Below are 22,547 nucleotides of genomic sequence, written 5' to 3'. Positions count from 1 at the left end.
AAAATTACATGCTCTTTCATATTTCATAAGAGGTTTCTCATTATCTCACTTAAGAATGTTCAAAACATGAATCCCCACCTCAACCAGTACTGTACAGTCCCTTTAAACCAGAAGACCACAAAAAATATCAATCCTTAGCTCCCCGGTTCGAGCTCCCTGGCAGCTGCAATGTTGCGTTGGATCAGACACTTTATCCTTACCTGTTACCTGCACTTCAAACCATTTTCTCCTAAACAAAGTGAAAATCGTTTTGCGATAAGAACTCAAATGTAGGCTATTGCTATCAACACGTTTATCAATAGCCATCTGCACGGTTTTCATAATCACTATCATTAGGCCTATTAAATTGTATTCTTACCTGTCAAAAAAGGATAAAAGTCATCTGTATCTGTTACAATGTCTCACGCCATGTAATTATTTTCAGCAAGGTACGTGGAATTTCAGAAAGGCATTTTGAATGCAAACAGATGAACATGAGCAATAACTATCAGAATAAGAGATGGAAACAAATTAGGATGCGCATTTTCATGAACGCTTCTTAGTTTTATATCAAAAGCTGATAAGCAAGTGTTGTTGTCTTTGGCTCTTTCTATAGAGCTGGCATGCATCAAAGATAAAACGTGCTTCAAACTGTTGTAGCTCCATGCTCCCATGTTACCGATATTTCCATGGCGCACAACATGTGTGTGCATTTATTATACAGGGCTGTGTAGGCCCTATACTTAATGTTGACAAATTTTTGAAACTTCTCGTCTATTGAAACTTCATAAACAGCATTTCCTTAACTCGTGTTATGGCACTGACCTGCCTCAATATAAACTTGAGTGCTCTAATAGTGCTTACACAGAACTATACCATGTCGTCTGCCGAAGTATACGCATTGCATGATGGGTCAGGAGTAAATCTAAGCTCTCTATCGAGGTGTTGACTGGAGCTTCCGTGCATCGATCGCCTAGAGAGGGTTTTGAGATCACCTGTTGCCTTGCTGATTACCCATCCTTCAACCCTGTGACCATTTAGGATCTTGTCGACTTGCTGCTGCGTTCCCGCGCTTTTACTCCAGAAGTATGTTGCTGAGGTTTGCGCATGAGTGTAGGAATGCCATTCTCCATCAAATCTCAAGAATCAGCAACCACTTAGCGTGTAATATATGGCGTTTCTGTTATGTCACATGAGCTCATACATTTTCCAGAATAGCCTGTAGAAGGCATTCGTCGTAGAAAGTTATCAAAAGATTGAAACTCAAATCCATATAGCTTTTATTTTTATTTCTACACATATTCTTTTATGGTTGGGCATTGACGGCAAGCAGTATTATATATATTGTACATTAACTTGGAATAGCGATGAAATATGAGTCTATCTGGCCTCAAGAAACTGGGATTTAGCGAGCTTATTTCTGTAGAAAGAGCCGTTTGTCCGTGAAAATTACTCTGCATACCGTCTATGAGATGAGGATTTGCTTTGTATATTTTGCAAGCACTAAAAGCGAAAGTCGTGTACAGCGTTCTGTTTGGGTAGACACGATCAGTTATTTCACCCCAAGTTATGAATCATATCATGCATGCAGCAGTCTGTACAAAAGCTGCCCAGCAAAGTCACTCGATGTATACGTCTGTTAGCAATGGGGAAAATCCACCTGCCACCACGATGTAGGTAAAGACTATGAAGGACTCTGGCATTTATTTGATCCGCACTTTTTCCAGATCAGTGCATGGGATTATGGGGATTTGGCCGGACGAACGTGGTTTGTATTACAAGTATTATCCAGATCATAACCAGATGTTTGAAAAAAAAACACTATATTTGTATTCCCTATACATATAAATGGCTGAGATGATATCTCGTGGGACTGCTAAAAAATGACGAGTGTCTGTAAACAGCGTTATCAAAGCATGGTGCCTTTACGAATAAAACTGGAAATGAAAGATCATGTCCGTGTCATATACCTTCAGGAATGAAACGCTTTAATTATGGTTGTGGTCAAGGTACGGTAAAATATTGTAACGTTAATTATACTGTCCTATCTAACAAAACTAGTCATCTTTCCTGTGAGTAACCGTCCTTGTAGTTGTCATCTAACCTAAATATCGAAATTTCGTTATAGCCGAACGAAAAAGTGTATAAACATTATAAAGATGATAATGTGGGGACCTGTATATTACTTCGTTGTATCCGAAATTTCCTTATAACCACATTCGCTACAATCTAGAATATACTGTAATGCTTCTCAGGTGGGCTCTATGCTGCTTATCAAGTTTTCCCTTTAAATTGGTAAAGAAGTCGTAGGGTCAGTGAGAGAGATGAACCGCCTCTAAAGAGGGATTGGTTTCTCCTGGCCTTAGCATGAGACGAGGTCTTAATCACTTGATGCCTGGAATAATGACTTCCGGCTAGAGGCAAGGGGCAACACGGGAATGCGCTGTCCGAAGGTTGGGATTGGTTGATAGCGAGAAACAGGTGTATCGAGAGAAAAGAGAAATATATAAACATAATAAATGGATACGGAAAGATGGATTGATAAAGGGAGAGAACCAGAGAAGAAAGAGAGAGATTTAACTATGTTTTGTTATGTCTTTGCTTTCACATTTTTCAAGGGGAAAGGGAGGGGAGGATAATCACAGTCATAACTCCAATTATGAACATGATTTTTTTTTTCATACTCTATAAACATTTCGGAAGGGCGTTTCTGATAATTGGTACTTTGAAGGATACTGGATGGGGAGAAAAATGAGTGTGTTGTCGAGAAGGAAAAAGAACGTGCTGGGATACCGTCCCAAATCAGGCTAGGGACTAATGATGATTAGACCTATATTCTTGAGAAAAGCGAAATGAAGAACTGTACATGTAATTGTAGTGTAGTCTAAATCGGCATATTTCGCATTCACAAATCGTCATGTCACAAATATCGAATCTTGATATTTTTGGGTTTTTTTTCCTAGCCATTATGTCTCTAGAATGGGAAGGAAAAAATGTGATTTGCTGCACAGTATTTAGTCATTGTTGAACAAAAATGTTTTCTCCTTGTTTCGTATGATATTCATATTTTGCCTGCTTTTGTTTTTCTTTGTGCTTGATTTCTGCTATGATTGTTGACCAGTTATGGATAGATCTATTCATCACTATGCATTTGTATGGTTTTACACTTCATTAAAAAAAAGTTTGCTTATATAAAAGTTTACCTATATTTACGTTTATCAATTCAGATCTAACTTGCACATAACTAATCATGTTTGTTTATTTTGTTTGCTTTTCATTGCAGAACTGGGAATTGGTGCGAATTTAAGCGAACGAAACAGGTCACGTGTAACGTTCGCAATGGAACAGAAATGTATATACAACGTTCAATATCTCCGTGGTGTAATTATCAACTTCGTACTCTTTATGGCCAAATTCAGCAAAAGGACTGTACTAAATCTTCATATCGGTAAGTTCAGACCCAGTTGTATTAGTTATTGTAAACAAATCAAGATTTTTCTTCATGGATGTCTGGAAAGTGTAATTTCTGTATTCTTTTAGTCATGGTCTATCTGCTTGGAACAAAAGTGGCACCGCTATATCTATGACGCCAAATATCCCTACCTCTGTGGGTTGCCACCGCTTTCTATGAATGAGTGTCTGCTCATTCGCAGACATGATATCCTAATACTATACCTGAAATACATAAACTATTACTTATGGAGCTCGGTGGAATCACTGATTTCTGGCGTTCTAGACTGTAATAGTATCTGAGATTGAGAGGCCCTGCATGCATGGGTTCTTGAACAACAAAGATATTCGGAGTTCGAACCCTGTCCCAGGAATAGATGCTTTGACATGATGATCCACCTGACACTGCCTGACGTCCCTCTTTACTCAGGTAGGCTTATATCTTGACATAGAAAACGGCAATGCTGGGGAAATCATAATGGCTGCACCTTATGAGAGTGATAACGCTGAACAGGGCTACTCTGTGTACGATAAAAAAGAAGTAATTCCCTGTCAGCTCTGCCTGTAATGGAATGGGAAAAGAGTAATTCCCTGTAATGGAATGGAAAAAAAAAGAAATTCCCTGCAATGGAATGAAAAGAAAGTTAATTCCCTGTAATGTAATGGAAACAAAAATAATTCCCTGTAATGGAATGGGAATGTCTCTGTCTCGACCATGATAATCACCCGGGAGCCCATTTGCTGCAAGCCATGAAACAAGAGGCGCTCCAAGTTCACTCCTAACCCGCTTAGACTCCACACGGATGCTAACGGTTCAGTCTGAAGGCTCGCTATTCCTAACAAGGTTCGTTAATCTGAATATGGAATAAAACTCGTTATTCCAAAGATTTGTTGATACGAAAACGAAATAGGGTTCGTGATTCCGAAGGTCTGTTGATACGCACTGTCTTTACATTGCCGGATTAACGAAGCTTCGGAGCAACAACCCTATTGTTGAAAATGAAAAAAAAAATGGAATTGAATCGAAATTTCATGATTGGATTAACGAACTTTCGGATTAACAAACCTTATTTCATTATCGGATTAACGAACCATTAGACTAACGAACTTTATTTCATTTTCAGAATTACGAACCTTGGGAATAACGAGCCTTCGGGATAACGAGACGAATGTTCGGATAAACGAACCCTTTTTCGTTTTCGGATTTACGAACCTATGGTTATAGTGAATATGTGTGTTTCGGAATAACGAACATCACCCCTCGCATAGTCCTGACTGCATGACAAGCTACAGTATGTGAAGGCAAAAAAAAAAAAAAAACCCAACCAAACAAACAAACAAACAAACCAATAATAAAGGAACATTCGGAACAAAGTCGACCCCCCCTCCTTTTTAAAGAGCAACTCCTTCATTACTGAACTGCTTTATATGGGCATATGAAAGTTCCCTCGAACAAATGGGATATTTGAAGCAGGTGTTCCCGCCAATCTTCTCATATGCTATCATACAGCAGACGGCGCGCGACCTGCAAGTGTCAGACGACAAGGTAACATAAATCTGTCCCACACCTTACCTGAATCGATAGGTCGATCAGGTGATCGACGGCCTAACCTTTCTGAGTGACCCCTTTATCGCGGTGCGTAGAGCGAGGACGCCTTCCAAGCAACAGGTGCACCAGGGGATGGCGGCTTTTCCTCCTGGCTCAAATCTCTCTCCTGTTGTCTGCAACCTCATGCCTTGAATGAGATAATTGACAGTCTGTATTTTAAGACAAATTTGTGTTCCTTATTTGATATTATACAATTATTAAAATTGATCGAGTCATAATTTCACGAGTATCATCCATTTTGTTTTAGTCATGTTTGTCGTGAAAAATAAAAGACATGTTGTGATGAAAAGATGACAACGGAATGAACTTTTAAATAGGCTGCAAGATTAAAGAAACAGGTACATTGAAATTAAACTAAAACATTCCATTTAAAGTTCAAGAAAAAGGTTTTAATCGATTTTCTCAAAGTTTTCTCTGCATTTGAATAGGCCCCATTAATGCTGCTGCACATTGGTTTTTTTAATTTTGGTAACTAAAAACACAGTTGACCTAATTCAGGCAAGATGAGTGTTGACAAGTTGTCTCCCCGGTCGCCAAGCAGGCATTTACACCCTAAGCCTGTTATTTGTTTTGTTTCGCCGCCCTCTGCTTTTATTATGCTGCCATAATCACAAAATGTCGTATGGTTAAGAATGATTCATATGTTTTTCGCTGACGCCTCAAATGATTCGTCAATCGTCATCCTAACAGCGCGGAAGGAACATGCTGAAGAGGGGTGCTGCAAGACGAAGGCAGCGAAATGTCAACAACGCACACGGGTGTCACAGCGCGCGCGCAGCATCAGCCTAGCAGGTTTTCCGTGGAGACAAATTAATCGGATATTCCCGCCGTATGATGCATCTATGAAAGAGTACAGGAGACTGGATTGAGTGGAGAACGGGATTTTTATTGTGATTGACGCTTGCCGGATCGAATACTAAACAAAAGCGGAGATGGTCAATGAAAGAAAATATTTTAATGTTTGTTTTCGGGCCGACGTTTTAAGCTTACACCTTCGACCTTACCTGAATCGAGTCTGCCATAATTAAGAATGATAGTTCCTTGATGGAAAACGTGAGAAGAGAATTTTGCGGGTGTGATTTTTGGCACTATGCCAAGTGTTTTAAAAGTTGGAGGCTTCATGTGTGCCAGTGCATACCAATTACATATCGACGGGTGTCATAATGCAAACAGCTTCCGGAATTGAGCAACGAGATTTGTCTAAAATGATGGGCATCCTTGCGTCGGAGGCGTTAGGTAGAAAAAGACGTCATTGACGTCCAATGTGAGGAGCCGAAAATCTCGGCCTGCTTTTCGTGGGTCCTTGCACTTCCTGAACATATTTCACACTTAGTCATCCTTTATTGTGACAGTTATGTACGCAAGTACGATGCTGTCAATTTTTTTTCAATGTGTCTTATTCTCAAACCGAGTTGTCCATGTATTTCGTCATTATTAACATTAGCATTAAGCATTGATATCCCCAATTGTTGACTAAATTGCTGTGAAATGCATGACAATTTGATTTTCCACAAAATGACTGGGGTGGGGGTTTAGGGATGAACTTGCCTTTATAACAGTGTCATTGCAAGCCCTTTGCTAGACCTCAAACGTAGCACAGGTTTTCCCAAATGAAGGCTACAACTGCCAGGTTGACATACTTTTGGCTGCACCACTAATTGCCGTCATTTTGTCCAATTTGCAATTCATAACTTAAATAACCGGAATATTGTAACCAAAATAACAAAGAGACTTATTAGGTATCACAAGAATGCCTAACTTCTCTTCCCATTGGTACTATGAACTTTTATGGTTTTTATGTAATTATCACAAAGCAAAGTGTAATCATCAGGTCGTCATTTTAAGCGGTCAAACGGTGAAAACAACTTTGACCCAGAAAACCAAGGCTGAGCGGTCGGCGGAGAAGGCGATGGTGTCCTCAAGTGACCCATCGCTGGTGGAAAAAAAAAAATCAAGACAACTTGCACCGGTCGTCTCTCACGACGCAGCCAAAGTGGACGCGGTTTGTTTACTTTTCGCTAAACGTGCGGGAAATACCGTTTATTTATTCGTATTTTCACAGCGTCTGGTGATCCCTCTTACGGACAGCGAATAGTTCCTACGTCATTCTTCCCCGCCCCGACCCCTTTCTTTGTCGCCAGTAATATTTTCATCCTATTGTGTTGATCTGTTTTCCTTCAGCTCAATGATATTCGTTCCCTAGAAGTTGTTCCTCAATCAGAAAAAAAAAAGAGATTTCCTTGTTGATTTCTGTTTTGCTTAATAAAGAGATAAGAGAGAGATTATAGTAATATTCAAGTTTCAGGAAGGGCAGCAGTCAGTGGGGAATGGATCCCATGCAACCCAGCAAACTTCACCTTGCTCAACTTCGACACCCTCTTCGTTTGTCCATCCCACCCTCCCGATCACCAGTCTGATTATTTTGACACCGAATACGACTGGATTGACCACCGCCTAGTGAGCTGTGAACTGACATAGATACGACGTAAAAACACGGAAGCCTGTCCGCTTCGCCCATTCATTCATCTGCAAAAATATTCGCGGTTTACTCATTTGCCGGAAGAAAAACAAAAAAAGTCCTTTCTCACGCGCCATAAAATGTTCTGTAAGTCATCAAAAATGGACTAGATAATAACCATGGATATCAAGAGCACTGATATGGAATACAAAATCCACAAGTGTTAGAAAGAAAAATTGGTCCAAGAAGAAATCAATTTGGATATCTTGAATGCAGTCAAAACTATTTAAGTGAATATGTGAATATGATTGGACAGCTGTTAAAGGAAAAAAAAAAGTATAGCTGCTTGGCAGGCGTCTTAAAACGCCCTCACAAAGATTCTCGATATATTTACTAGTAGATATCTGGACATGAAATTGTGACGTCACCGACATAGTACACTTTATTCAAGTCATGCCAAGTTTGTCAATCAAACCACTTGTTCGTTTCTTCGCTTGTTTTTGTTAGGTCTTTTTTGGTATTTCTATATTCATTTTTTAGTTATATCTGCTCAAGATAATGTATTATATCAGTGATATGCCGATCTTCATCTACAAAGTGAAAATGAATCTTAATTTTGTAAATTTGAGCTCTTTGCATAATTATGACGTCACAGTCATGTGAGGGATGCACCTTGATCGTGGTCCCAAGAATATTAAGTTTTATGACATACTATCCAATATTCATGTAGCTATTGATCTCTCTATACACTGTATATATATGAAATTTTCTCTCTAATAGAACTTCCTGAACAGACGATGCGCGATTGTTTTTTTTTTTTACAATCATATCTGCTCCTTGTGACTCAGATGTATAAACAGGTTATATATGCACATATAAACACCAAAAGCTTTCCTAAATAAAGTTTTCACTAGTAGTTACTTAAAAAGTTGTGATAATAGGCTGGTGAGTTGTTCAGTACACATATTCAAGTGCTAAACAATACGAACCAACCTTTGCTTTGATGATATTAGTTCAGAATATACCCCTGTTTTGTCTCATACACAGTGCACTTGATCTCTTTTTTTTCTTTTTCTTTTTTTGCATTTTTATGAAGTCCGACGTGCGGTATCAAGACCATCATAAAAGACACCATGTGCCTTGACATCGGCTCCTGAACTTTCTGCCTCAAAACATTCCGACACCTGTTGAGAAATCATGTTTTCGAAATCGAATTATGGAAAACTGTTCAGCCTTGAAATTTTCTACGTAAGGAGACGTTTACGGATAAGCCTCATTTTTTTTTTCCTCTTGTAGGGGCGTGAACTTTTTTCTTTTTTCTCCAGGCCTCTTTGCGTATAAGCTGCCAGGCGTTTGAATGGAAAGAAAATATAAAGAGAAAAGTGCAGAGGCTCGTCGGAGGAAAAAAAAAAAATAGAATGATGATAATACACCCTGGATTATAGGTTGTCATGCCTCACGTGACTGGATTATGTTGATTGCAATGTCCTGCCGAGTTACAATAGGTTTTAAAGTCTGGCTTCTTTCTCTCGAGAACATGGAGTTTAACCAACTCTAAATATAGAAAATTGGATCCAGTTTTGTCCTCGAACATTTCTTTTTTATCAGAGGATAAATGAAAATATGATGATATAAATTATTTTCCCATTGTAATACTGAGCAACAATATTGTAGATGAATAAAACTTAATGGCTGTAAAATGGCATAGTGAATAGAATTGTAGAGGGTTACCCTGACACTACGCAAGTTGTTCATGCCACCGACCGCAGCTGCTTATTCTTGCCCAGCAACACATGTTGAAACAAAAATATATGACTTAAAACAGTGATATCCAACCACCAAAATGCAAATCTGATTTGAGAGAATTGTCCCCATGACTACATTCTAAACCTCTAAACAGTTGTTTCGAAAAGTATCAAGAGGTATTGATTGCTTATGAACCGAACTATTCGTATCGGAGGACGTTAAAAGGCCGACTCGCTCAAAACTTGCTATATAAGTTGTGATTTAACACACGATCAAAACACACGAATCAACCTTAAAGCCTGCATAACTATTTGTTTTATTCACAGGAAGATGTTGCTGGGCTTTTTTTTTTCTTTCCTTCAAAAGATTTCATACCCCTGACATATGTTGTTGTAGACTATATGCAGACATTGGCACAAATGGCTTGCCTGTAGGACAAAAAAAGGGGGCAAAAATATTTCTTACAGAGATAAAGAAGGGATCGTGTGTGCTTTTTTCTTCAAGTGACACGCCCCTCCGTTTCGACCAGTCAGTAGTTAGTATGCTCGTAATACGAGAGACTCGAGCTGTGTGCCTAGAATGAAATGTGTATTTTTGTGATTACCGACAAATCGTCGTCCCGCGGCGACGTGTCAGCCCGGTAGCTATCCTGTTACTGGACCCTATCGACTCGGGTGGCGAGCCGTCAACGCCTTGAACCGAAGGGGCCATTAAAGGAAGGGATGCGGACAATAATGTATTCGAAAAAAGACACGTGCACACACAAGGGAAGTGTGCCTGATGACTCTTTGCATGAAAATGATTTAATTTAGCCATATAGTTGTAGACGCATTATTTAACCCTAAAACAAACAAACAAACAGACAAACAAAAAGTACTACATGGGTGCATTTTAGTGTTGCTGTGGCAATACGTTTGCTGTGTTTATACTTGAAACTTTCACCCTTTTTGCTGTTTAGGCATTTCCCTATATTTTCGATGACGACTGGCATAGTTACGGTATTAGGGCGGAAAGAGCATAAACGAATTCAAATAGGGAATTCGCCCCCACACGTTTCAGCTACATTATAGCCATATTAAGCTGGGGAGGAGAGGATGGGAACTGTAGTTACTTGGAGTGGTAGATTTGAGTGAAATCCTCACTTCTAGAAAAGAGAACAATCTGCAGCTTATTTCCACTAAATAGGCCTACCCAAAACGTGTGCACCGCACCCAATTCTACTTTTTAAAGAAGTACTAAAGAATCGTACAGAGGTTTCCGGGTTTTGCAAATAGACTGTACGATTTGTAGGTTCGTGTTGTACCGACAACAAAAACAGTAACACCACAACCGTAATTGAGTGATTATACATTTTTCTCCGATGCATGCATTTCTTTGACTTTTTCTTTTTAATTCTTTTTATGGACAAAAGTGAATCTTAAACTACTGCATGCCTTAATTTGTGAACGTATGATTTATTTCATGCAGGCGTTTGCTTTTAATCGTGACCGTGTCAAAGTGATGGAAAAGGGTGAAGGGAATCTTGCAGAATGAGATGTCGGACGGCTTATTTACAGGAGTTAGATTAGAACTCTGCATGTTTGTATCATAGAAGTCTACCCGACCATTACTCCAGAAGCTATAGGTATTGTATTTATCAGAATACCTGCGTCTGTTATATCCAAAAGTGGGTTTGGGCATGAAAGCCAAGAAATTGTTCAAAGTTCACCGTCACTATTCGTCATACAAACACATCAAGTGGACATGTCAAATCGAGTGTATGGAGGGAAGACAGAGATGTGTTTTCGTAGGAAGCCCTATACTTTCACACTATACAGCCCCTTCTTATTCTGTTTCTGCAGTTTTGGCAGATGGCGGATCAGGGTTGGAGAAACATGATAGGCCTAAGTCTTGTAATTTGAATCTTTTATTGAGGAATGCACTTATGTCATCTCTAAACTAATTTAAGGATTTGTAGTGATATATTAATCTTTCGGTGGATCGACTCGGCGGTGAGAGGGTGAATTTGAGACAAGCAACAACTACAAAACTATGGTGTTCGATTTTTTGTTTCAAGATTGCCTTACCATCTACCTACAAAACTATAGTGAATTAAACATGTAAGTATCTCAAAATTACTACTGTGAGCCCTATCATCGTGCTCAAAATTCTGGTTTTGTTGATTATCCATTGAACTTTTTATTTCTCAACATATACAACTCGATGGTAGTTATTGTAAGCCTTATTGTTTGTACTTGCTGGTACTATTCCTTAGAATCAGGGTATTTTTTTTTCGAAAATCAATATTTTCTTCCAAAATCATCGTAAACGTAGCAAAAGTCATTCAGGCTCAACCACCTCGAAGACTTTACGACAGCTCTGAGAATTCTTGACGTAGCACTCGTGCGCTATTTTTTCTTCATCTCGGGTCACGGCAATGTCACTCAAGTAACCCCGCCAACTGACGCGAAATGACACGCGTGGGACCATAGGTGATCTCCGACTATTAGTTGGGCATATATGTAATGTCGTGCCATGTCATTGGCAATTAATGTGCTTCTGTCTCGGTAAAAGGACACCGTATTTAAACGAGTCCCCCTGGGCCTCTTATATATTACATAGATAATGTATGCATTGACTATAGACAGATAGAGGTCATTCGGTTCATTTATAGGGCCCATTCTCGAGCGTAATTTGATGTGTGTTAGTATAATAATGGAGCTTCAAACATGTACGAAGCTCCTTGGTATAATAGCTTAAGTCGGTTTTGTTTTCAAGCGCGAGGGGTTGGGTGGACTTACTGACGAAATCAATCTAAACATCAACAAAACAACTAACAAAAAATGGTGAAACCGCATCTGCCCACCCATTATGAAGGACAGTTCTAAAACTGAAACATAAAAAATAGATAATGTAATTCAAACCGTCACCCCAACCCCCCCCCCCCCCCCCCCCATCCTGACACAGAGTATAACGCTGCACGAGATTCGCTCTATTCAGTGAAATTTCCTTTAACCTACTCTTCTTCCCTGACAATTGAATGAAAGCTGAAATTGTAGACAATTATATCCATGCATGCCATAGATTTATTCATATCCCCATGTTGTTTGTTTCACAATAACGTGTTAATCAGGGATGTAACGGGAAACGGAGTCTCATTTTTTTTTTTTTTTTTTTTTTTTTTGGTGTGTGTGTGTGTGTGTGTATGATTAATTCCCGGGATTAATTGAACCTGATTCTTGGAGCAGCTGGCGAATTCTCCAGAGATCTCGTATCATCGTGTGTATGAAATAGAAGTACTCTATAGTTTAATCTCGCGTTTTATGCTCGAAAGGTCGACAAAAATGTTGCCTAATTTTGATAAACCATCGGTACAAGATAATGGCGACAAAGTTGTCACCTGGCTGTACAATCTGCAGTAATGATAAGGGCAAACCTATACTGATGTACCTGCATTACACGGCCTCCTGGCTTAAAGTGATGTTTATAATGAAATATCATACCCTTTCCGTCTTTAGAATAACGTGTATTTGGCTCCGGATAAGAATCAAAGTTATGAATGAGACCTTCCTCAATTCATGCTCCCGAGTATATTCTCCATGGAACAGTGGAATCCTTTGAACAACAAAGTTTAAGCAAATTTTGAATGAGCTTGCTCTAAAATGTACTGTTACATACGAATGTGTTACGAAGCAGACTTTAATATTCATAATACGTTTATATCTACCGTAGATTACTATAGTGTATAGAACGGATAATTATTATTCTTTTTATAGTTTAATGTGAGCTAATGCACTCAATCACACAACTGTGGTGATAACATTGCCAGTTTTCTCTCACAGAAATACACCCTGCATTCTGTTTCTTTTTCTCTATATTTTAATAAATAATTACATATATGTATATATATATATATATATATATATATATATATGTATATATATGTATACATGTATAATGCATATAACCCCCCCCCCCCTCTCTCTCTCTCTCTCTCTCTCTCTCTCTCTCTCTCTCCCCTCTTCTCTATAGGGTTGTGGGAATAGACTTTATAGGCCTCAAGCCGATACTGTGCTAACTGTAAATAAAAATAACGGCAGAAACAGAAGAGAGTGTCTGTCCCAAGATTTGGGATGACTGATACGAAAAATTTTTGCAAGGTGGGTCTGCACTGTCTAGGTCGATGGGGATTGGAAGCAAAAAATCCCACCCATGCACCCTTGATGAATTTTATACTATAAAACAAAAATTGAAGTAAAACCTCTGGGAATCTTTCTTTTCGGATATTCCGTTTTGATGTGGTTTGTGAAAGGAATATGGATGTCTTCTAAGGACAAATACAGATAGAACCTAACCCCACTTCTTCCAGCTTACAAGTTGAATGAAGGAAACGTCAGATAATACCTGACTGAAAGAAACAGGAAGCTGAGATAGAAAACAAATCAATCTCAGACATTGAGAGCCTTGCTAGATGAAAAAAAAACTAAAACTGCACATAGAAGCATTCCATTAACTGTAAGGCATTGATTGATCGATAGTTGTTCCTTTTCCTCCGATAGCGATCGTCGAGTCAGGCGGATCAGTAGCAGCGCCTAGGGAGTTGGAATCACGAACACAAAATCCCGCGAAACGCATCGAATTGGCTATCACCGATGACACTTCACGACTTGTAGGAATGTTTGAATCACATGGGAATATGGCGGCGTATAGAAGGGGGGGGGGGGGGAGTGGTTGAGGGTAGAAAACAGGGAATGAGGGAGGGTGGGTTTTTAGGAGTAACCTTGATGAGTTTGTGGTTTGAGCTTGACCTTCAAATGACTTTCTCGAAGGGAGGGATTTCCTCATATGCTGTCGCACCCGTGTATGAAATCATCTTTGCATGCCTTGAGGGCGAATGATGCGCAGAACACTTCGCCAGATGACGTTTTACACCGCAAGGATTAGAGCCATTGGCATACACACATACATGCACGTGCGTAGGTCTCAGTAGACACGGGTACAGAGACACACACACACACACACACACACACAAACCACGGGTGATTATGTCGGTGTCTGTTGGGTCAATTTCTTGTAACTCACACTCCACTGTATAGAAAACACATTCACGATCGTTCTTGTCCACATCATAAGCAAACATGCAATGCTGAAAGTCAATACGCGATTCTCTGTCTCGTCATTTTTCTGTTTTGTATGTTAATGTGTAATGTTGCGGCTGTTTCAATGTTTTTACTGATTCCAAACTTTTCTATAATTCCACACACTATCTGCCGTCACACTGGCAAAACTTCGCGATCTTAAAGATCGCGATTTTAACTTCGAGATCTTTTGTCAGTGTGTCCGCGGCTGATGTCTCACTGTGATTCGAGAATATAATGATACAGAAAATTAATGAAATCAGTACCAAATATTGAAAATAGATAAAAAGTGGCCAAGTTTCAAAAAAGTAGATGGTTAAAAAAGCAGCCTCTCTTCTAGCGCCATCCATGAATACATTAAGTCTTCGATGTCATTCACCTGAGGGAAAAAAATATATATATAAGGAAAGAAAGTGATGCCTGTAAAAACGTGCAGGTAAGAAGACCAATACACGAGTTTGCCTTGAATTACATATACATTTGTATTGTATATCATATAATAATTATATATTATATATTATCACGTCATGTATTTGATATAATTCATCTGTATCAAAATAATGACGTGTATGTTGGAATGATGTAGCTCTTCCTCCCTTCCTAACGACCCAGTGAGGGCGCTATCATATTGATAACGATTGCGCACAAGTCTATCTGCACGGATGGGTTTCTAATGGGCGTCGGCTGTTGAGCAATGATGAGCGTATCGAGACCAATAGGTGCGCCGCAAAGATGGCAGTTGCCACATCATGGATGTGTGTCATAACAATATGAGTCGTGACTTTTCTCAGGCTACTACATAGGGCTTTGCACTTGAGAGCGTTGTGTGCTAACTTTTGAGGCATAACTGTTTTAAGCAAGGTACTAATAACTTCTTATTACCTATCAAATTCAATAATTAGAAGTTTAATGAAGATGATTATGACCTTTATTTTTTTCGTTTCATCTAAGTTACACCACAGTCAACGAATACGGTGCTAGTAAAGGCTGCATGTATTATTAAAATCAGTTGCTCGTTGTGGCAAACACTAAGACTTTCTTGTTTAAAAGATAGAAAGAGAGAGAAGAAAGAAAGAAGGAAAAAGAAGAAAGAATGCAGCGAACCGTTTGTCAACGGAATCACGGATATTCACTGGTTAGATCCTCCTCTTGGAGGGTAGTATGAATTGAAGTGAGCATGTTATCCGGAATGCATCTCAAAACAGTGAAAGGGAGATGGTATCCTCCTTTAAACGGTGATGATGGCATGTGAAGTAACCAGCCTCTCTCCCTCCATAGATAATAGATGACGGACGAGAAGTCAACACGGGCCAGCGGCAGTCACACCTCATGCGAGAGCGAATAAATCACGGCTTGATGGGACGGAGGGGTATTCCATTCCGCTCGTGTGTTACTGCCTCCTTCTCAAACGCACCCTCCTTTATACACTTCCACGCTTAGTTTGCTCATGGAGCTACTAATGATGTTTAGTAGCTCCGTGGTTTGCTGTTGGCCTTTACCTTCTCCCATAGAAGTATGCAGAGCGAAATTCAGAGTGCAAATGCCCCCCATTGTTAAAGTTGACGGCACCGAACAGAGTATTATGAAATCAAGCAAAGAGAACGATAAATTGTCATGAAAAGAAACTAATGATATTTTCCTTTCCACGCCCGTGAATAATTCTTCGTAAAGAGACTTCTTTCATTTACTGAGTATTTATTTATTTATTTATTTATTTATTTATTTATTTATTTATTTATTTATTTATTTATTTATTTATTTATCTATCTATTTATTCATTTATTGCACTTCTTTATCCAGAGTAGCCTGATCAGCATGAAATATATAAACAGTATAAAATATCACATTTCAAAACAATACAACGTAATCACACACATCAAGTATTTAAATAAAATAATATCATACAATCATACAGATTTAAAATAGACTAGCTGCCGGTCTTCCTCAGGGCTCTGTTTTCGTAATAATCCATGAAACATGAACAACAACATCAACAACGGTAACAACACCAACAATAAGAAAACAATTTGTTTGAAAATAGATAATTGTGGCAGATTAGCAACCGGACACGTAATACAGTCAAATATAAAAATGAAGTGAACGCACATGTACAAATATCTGGAAATACGATAAAACAAAATAACATCTAGAAAGAGTACACATTACTCATATCCATTTCATGAGGATGAAAGGAGAGGATGAAGCAAAAGGGAACAATATAAAAAGAATTGAATGATAAATTGTATCAAATTACGCGTTAAAAAGCGCTAATACACGTACAATGTTTTCTCCCTCTCTCACTCCATATATCACGAATAATATATCCCGTATATAAAAATTGTATACAATAAAGATAGGCTCCCACAGGTTTCGAGTATGAGTAGTGTGTACTATATGACTTATCTTCAGATGATAAATTTCTATGATTAATTCGGTCCATTTTCTCACTCGATCTTCATCACCATGTCACCTCCTTTCTCTTTATTTTCTCAATCAGCTTTATATTTATATATTTCCCCTTCTCGCCTCCTCCTGCTCCTACTTTTTCTTCTTCTCCTCCACCTTCTCAGTTTCCATTCTTGTCTTCGTCTTCCTCGACATCGTCTTCTCTGTTTTCTCAATCATAGTCATCAACCTTCTCATCCAAAATATCAAACAATGTGTGATCAAATAGTTCGTTTAACTCTTGTGTTCTGTTTGTGTATTTTACAGGGTAATGTTCCGACCAAAGTACACAGTAGCCTACAGAACAATAGAAACAACGGAAAGGAGATGTTGTCCCGGCTTTTTCGGTGATGACTGCAGTAAAGGTAAGTTCTTTCTTTCATGTAATACTTATTCTCTTACATGTTAATGCTGTTATTATAAAGAAACAAATGTCTAAGTCTGTTAATTTCTTTACAAGGAAAAATGGAAGAGAAGTGACATTATTGTGTGGCACTTCATTTACACTGAAAAATGAACAGTGTGTGTATAACGCGTTAGTGACGTCACAATCACGTGACTAATTCTTGCAAATGTTTCTCTCTTTAAAACCGCTGCTTGCTTTCACAATAAAAGCCTCTTAAGTTAATAGCTCTTGTATAGAGTAATAGATTTTAAAGTCATTCTCCCTCCTCACCCCCTCACCCTCATTTCTTTGGAAGAAATACTCAAAAAACATGAAGAAGTCTAGCTTTTTCCCCCGATAGCAAACGTGACTATACTACTGTCAAACTTTATCATATTCAATCACTTCACCACCCCACCCCTTTTTTTATCAAAGTGTCTTTTGCACCCACTAGTCGTGAATTACCGATCTCTTTTATTTCCTATTATTTCTATTCATTTGTTCATTTATATTCCCCGTTTCGCTCTGCCACATCACCATGCCCATCACTATCTATTTAATCTGTCGAGCGTGCCCCTATTCTCGGTCTTTCATCAAGTTGTCATGCCAACATGGCACTTCACGCCTTCCCTACACTCCTAAATTCCCGAACATACAAGTGTGATAACATTTGATATTTAACACTTTTTTTTCGTCACTTTCCCTCTATTGATGAACTGTCCTTTTCTGAGCGCTCATCAGAACATTCCAGATTGTTCCCTTATATCCTGTATAAAATGAGTATGGTGTAATCAGACACACACACCAAATTTGTAGATAGGAAATGATTACGCTGCCCGAATGTTTTTCCGCAATGATTAATGATTTTAAAAATTGTGAATAAGTTGATGGTTGATAGATAGATAGATAGATAGATAGATAGATAGATAGATAGATAGATAGATAGATAGATAGATGGATAACTTGGTAGATTGATGGTGAAAATACACCTGATGGAAAAACGGATGGTTGAATTAATGGATGACATACATTTCTCAGGAGAGCTATCACTAAAGCTGCGAAGACATGGAAAAAAAAAGTTTCTTGTACAGTGAAAGAGCATGGATCTCACGCAGTCATGCTGGAACACTTCTGTAAATGTTTTTCTCTCATTCATTTGAGGTTACCGGCCGCCGTCTTACCCGGGTGACAAGTGCCGCGTGATGCAAGGCAGGCGTACTCGTATCAAAATACCTCACCCTAAGGAAAAGAGACAGATAATGCAGCTATCAAAACAGATTCCCTCTTTTAAAAATGGAGCATCATAAGAAGATGAGCATTTACGCTGTTTTCGTTGCCTCTTCAGTATTTAACGAGGTGTCAAAAATTGGCACCCCATTTGGTGAGACTTTGTCTCCACCAACCAAATCCAACAACGGCGCGAAATGTAGCTTGAAGGGGGAAACGCCATTCTTTTTAAAGGTCTTTGACCGTTATGTATGTCACTTGATATCAATTTGAATACATTTGCGTTCATCTAAAATAATAAATAACAGAGCCAAACATATCCTAGATTTCAGTTTGAGGAGAAAAAAAAATTGTCATGTAGGAAAAGTGACAACCTCGTCATCCATCGCTTAATGTGCGGGGTTTTTTTTTCTTATGAATGGAGATGCTCGCTAAGACCTTTAGTCTCTTAGGGTAGGACTCTAGACTTTTCTTGAGTTCGATTCCTGGCCGATTCTTACGTCATTTGAGAAGATTTTTTTTTTTGCCCAAGATGTCCCACTGAATAAACAAATTGTCACACAGTGAGATTTCACATAATTGATATGTGAAACTAGGACATTTTTACATAAACCACACTGTGTGACCGTGTGGTTGTTCCATACAGGGGATAAACCAGAAAAAAAAAAATCGGTATATGGTAATGATGGGGTACTGATAATAGTCAGGGCCCTCTGGAAAAGCAGTGCTAACACTTAAGAGGCTGTCCTGGGTATAAGCCAGACCATTATAGTGATAACAATAATCACTTTTAATGCGATAGTGATATACATGAGACTTTTAAGATGTTAAAGATACTGAAGATGTTTAAGTCGATCAATTAATTTACACAAACACCCCAGTACCAAGTTTGCTTACTTCTCCCTCGGGCTGTTGTGCTCAATATTGGAAACCAGAATGTCGGTCAAGCAATACTCTGTAGATTGGAAAGAATGTCACTACAGTCAGCCGAGTCTGAAAGGTCAAAACACTGGGGTGTTTTTTGGCACTACATTTTGAAGCCTTGTTCATTCGTCAATATGTTTTAACACAAACCCAACGAGAATTGGCAAGCCTGAGTCACGACCTCATTAAGCGGCTTCCTCGCCAGGGACGAGCTAAAGCCGATGTCTTTAAACAGGTGACGGCACTTTATGTCTCTATATCAAGTCTTGTTTTCCATCACCTCGAGAGTACACGCCGGTCAAATGAACAATAAGGCAACATGTATTGTTTGTTATACGGTTCTGAATTGATAAACACTTTATCATTGCCATCTGTAATTGTATCTTTTTAAGCTCTTTTCCTGATCACTATGATGAGCTTGCTTCCAAAAGGCGCTAAAATCCATCATTTTTCACTGGATTTAGCGCCTTTTGGAAGCAAGCTCTTCATATTATATTTACCCATATGCGCATCCCCTTTAATATGATTATACTGTTTCAAGAGAAGTGAGAATGATATGAAATACAGGAAAGAATGATTTTTAGTCACGTTGATACTCGTCCCTGACAGGCGTTTATCGCTGTGGCGGCGATATTCCTGAAGCAAAAGCCTACTAGTAGGCCATATGGCGTGATCAGACTCTATGATCAGAGTCACACACATGGACATCCCTGATCCTCTCTAAATACAACAAGACACTGATGTACAAACCGAGCTTTCTCGTGCACTCGTACAAGCTGAGACGGACGAAAGTAAAATGCTGAACAGCCATAATTATCATGACTTCATGTGCCGCAGATTGCCGTTCTATGGATCGAATGACGAGTGTTAGTATGGCATTTGCGCAGTACGATCACCTTAAAACACTGGCTTTTATCCACATTTTGATACCATGCAACGATTAATGTACACGTCGATCATTTCTCTTTCTCCCCTTCTCTTGTTTTTGCATTTCAGCTTGCATGAACTGCTCAACGTTAAACGATTTACAACAAAAAGTAAACGCGTTGGTGAGTAAACCTTTTCATTCTCCATTCATTCTATCACTAATCTGGTCTTTATTGAATCATTTCAAATCGAATGCACATTGTTCCACCAAGCAGGCGGATGCTGCTGGTTTCCTTTCCAGGAGTTTATAATCTCAAAAGAGCCCCTGTAGAGAAGCCATCATCATTGGACGGTCATTTTATTACCACTCAGTGCAGTGACTTTCATGAATACAAAGTTTTATGATGCGGGTGTTTTGCAATAACCTCCTGAGTAGCTGACGTCATAAACATTTTTTTTAATGACATGCAATGTTAAAGGCTTATCGTGACTTACAGCGAGATACAATTTGCCCTGGATATCGGAATGTCCAGAAGCTCCAGCAAAACTCATGAAATAATGCATTGAGATGATTTTCTCTATAGGCCCTATAAGAATAGCTTGTAATGTAGTTTAACTCAGGCGAGATTCCTTTCACTGATTTGATGTTATAGAGGCATTATTGAAATAGGTATAAAATGATGCAGCTCTATATACCTATCATTGAAAACTTTTAAGAGTGCGTGTGTTTTCAAGACTTTTTTTGTATATCATGTATAGTGATCGATTTGGAGTAATTACTACAAACGATGCAGCTCTATATACCTATCATTGAAAACTTTTAAGAGTGCGTGTGTTTTCAAGACTTTTTTTGTATATCATGTATAGTGATCGATTTGGAGTAATTACTACAAACGTAATAAAAAAATGCACTGGATGAACATGGGTAGATGATAATCATTGTGTATAGTCCGCAAAGTGACCCTGCAGTTTCTCGTTTAAAGTGGTATCTTTGTTTTTGCATGGATGGATTCGCAAAATACGTCAGCCGCCTACAGACTTTGATGGCAGGCAACTAAGGCCATTGCCATTTGAGACGAAAACAACACAGTGTAGGGATTCCACCTGCAGAGCTAAGTAGACGAGTGATCATTTAACCCCTGAAGACCAGGGAGGATTTGGCTGTCGAAGTCATCATCCTGTCATCATCAAATTGGCAACTCTGAATCTCACTCAGATGGGACTGGCTAAAGTCATTGACCCCAAACAAAATCAGAAAGAACACACACATACACCCACACGCGCGCAAAACACACACATTAAAACACACACACACACACACACACACACACACACACACACACTTTGAGAGAGAAACAGGAACATTACATAATCCGTGTTGCCAATTTCAGACTCAGATATAAATTTCGGAATCAAGGGGCTTTTTTTAATTCTGTGTGCGGAACAAGCAACTATTTATGACATCAAAAGGTTTAAATAAGAAATATTTTGGTGGTGTTTTAACTCCATTTGATTGATTATTGAAACGGAAATATAGGAAGTGATACACAAAATCACACAAAAAAACGGGTTTCCTAGACTTCAAGGGTCAATTAAGCTCCAAGCGTAAAGCGTAACTTTCTCTGCGACCAAAAATTTCGTCCAACAATCCTCTTGTTAGAGTATCAGCCAGAGATAGACACTTTGTCTAGAAAGCCCTGAAGACAAATGGGTATGATAAACACAGCACCTACACGCCTTATTTGTAGTCTTCATAATCGTCTCCACCGCAGATTTACTTTCCTTTGACATTCAGAGATTGCTATGATGGTCCCTAACATCCCAGTAATGGTGGGCTTGTCAATTTGATTTAGACCTCGGCGCCCACCCCGCTCGAGACAAAGGAGCAGACAATACACACAAGGAGACTCGTCTGACAAAGACAACATTTTTTCCCCTCTTTTTTGCCGCCGAAAACATGTCACTTCTGACAGCACGTCCATTTAGCGGTTATCACCAAATCGATAATTTGTTAGATTAAGCTCAACGACTTTGACTTCTTGCAGCGTGCCCTATCGCTCTATGGCTTACAACACCCCTGCCCTGGGAGTTCTTGCGCTGAATACAGCGTGACAAATGCAACAGTCTCCAGGACTGAAAACTGTCATTTTGCAAGGTCACGTGCCTAGCCTGTATTCGTCACCCTGTCAAGATTGCAGGGTATGCCGACATTTCATAAGACATGACGGCATACCCAGCAAAGGTCCATGCATATAGTCGCCTTGCTTAATTTCGTTGTCCTAACAGACATATCAATCCACCTGAAAATGTACGTGCCGTGACATACTGTATACAATTAGA

The 22,547-nt window shown here is 39.0% G+C and overlaps 1 protein-coding gene across 1 annotated transcript in view; it reads left to right on the top strand.

Annotated features, from left to right (window-relative positions):
• The window catches only part of LOC139712800 (uncharacterized), an 89,660-nt gene that overhangs the window by 51,301 nt on the left and 15,812 nt on the right, over positions 1-22,547 (top strand). The window contains exons 2-4 of the mRNA XM_071624592.1: positions 3,263-3,427; positions 17,072-17,169; positions 20,337-20,389. Of these exons, the coding sequence (XP_071480693.1) occupies positions 3,263-3,427; positions 17,072-17,169; positions 20,337-20,389 (316 nt within the window). The remainder of the gene's footprint in view (positions 1-3,262; positions 3,428-17,071; positions 17,170-20,336; positions 20,390-22,547) is intronic.

Source organism: Diadema antillarum, unplaced genomic scaffold (assembly GCF_040938485.1).
Source record: "Diadema antillarum isolate AM-2024a unplaced genomic scaffold, OU_Dant_1.0 seq00001860_RagTag, whole genome shotgun sequence".
In the NCBI taxonomy this organism is placed as follows: Eukaryota; Metazoa; Echinodermata; class Echinoidea; order Diadematoida; family Diadematidae; genus Diadema; species Diadema antillarum.
Note: the sequence above shows the minus strand (reverse complement) of the source record. Positions and strands in the feature narration are given on the sequence as shown.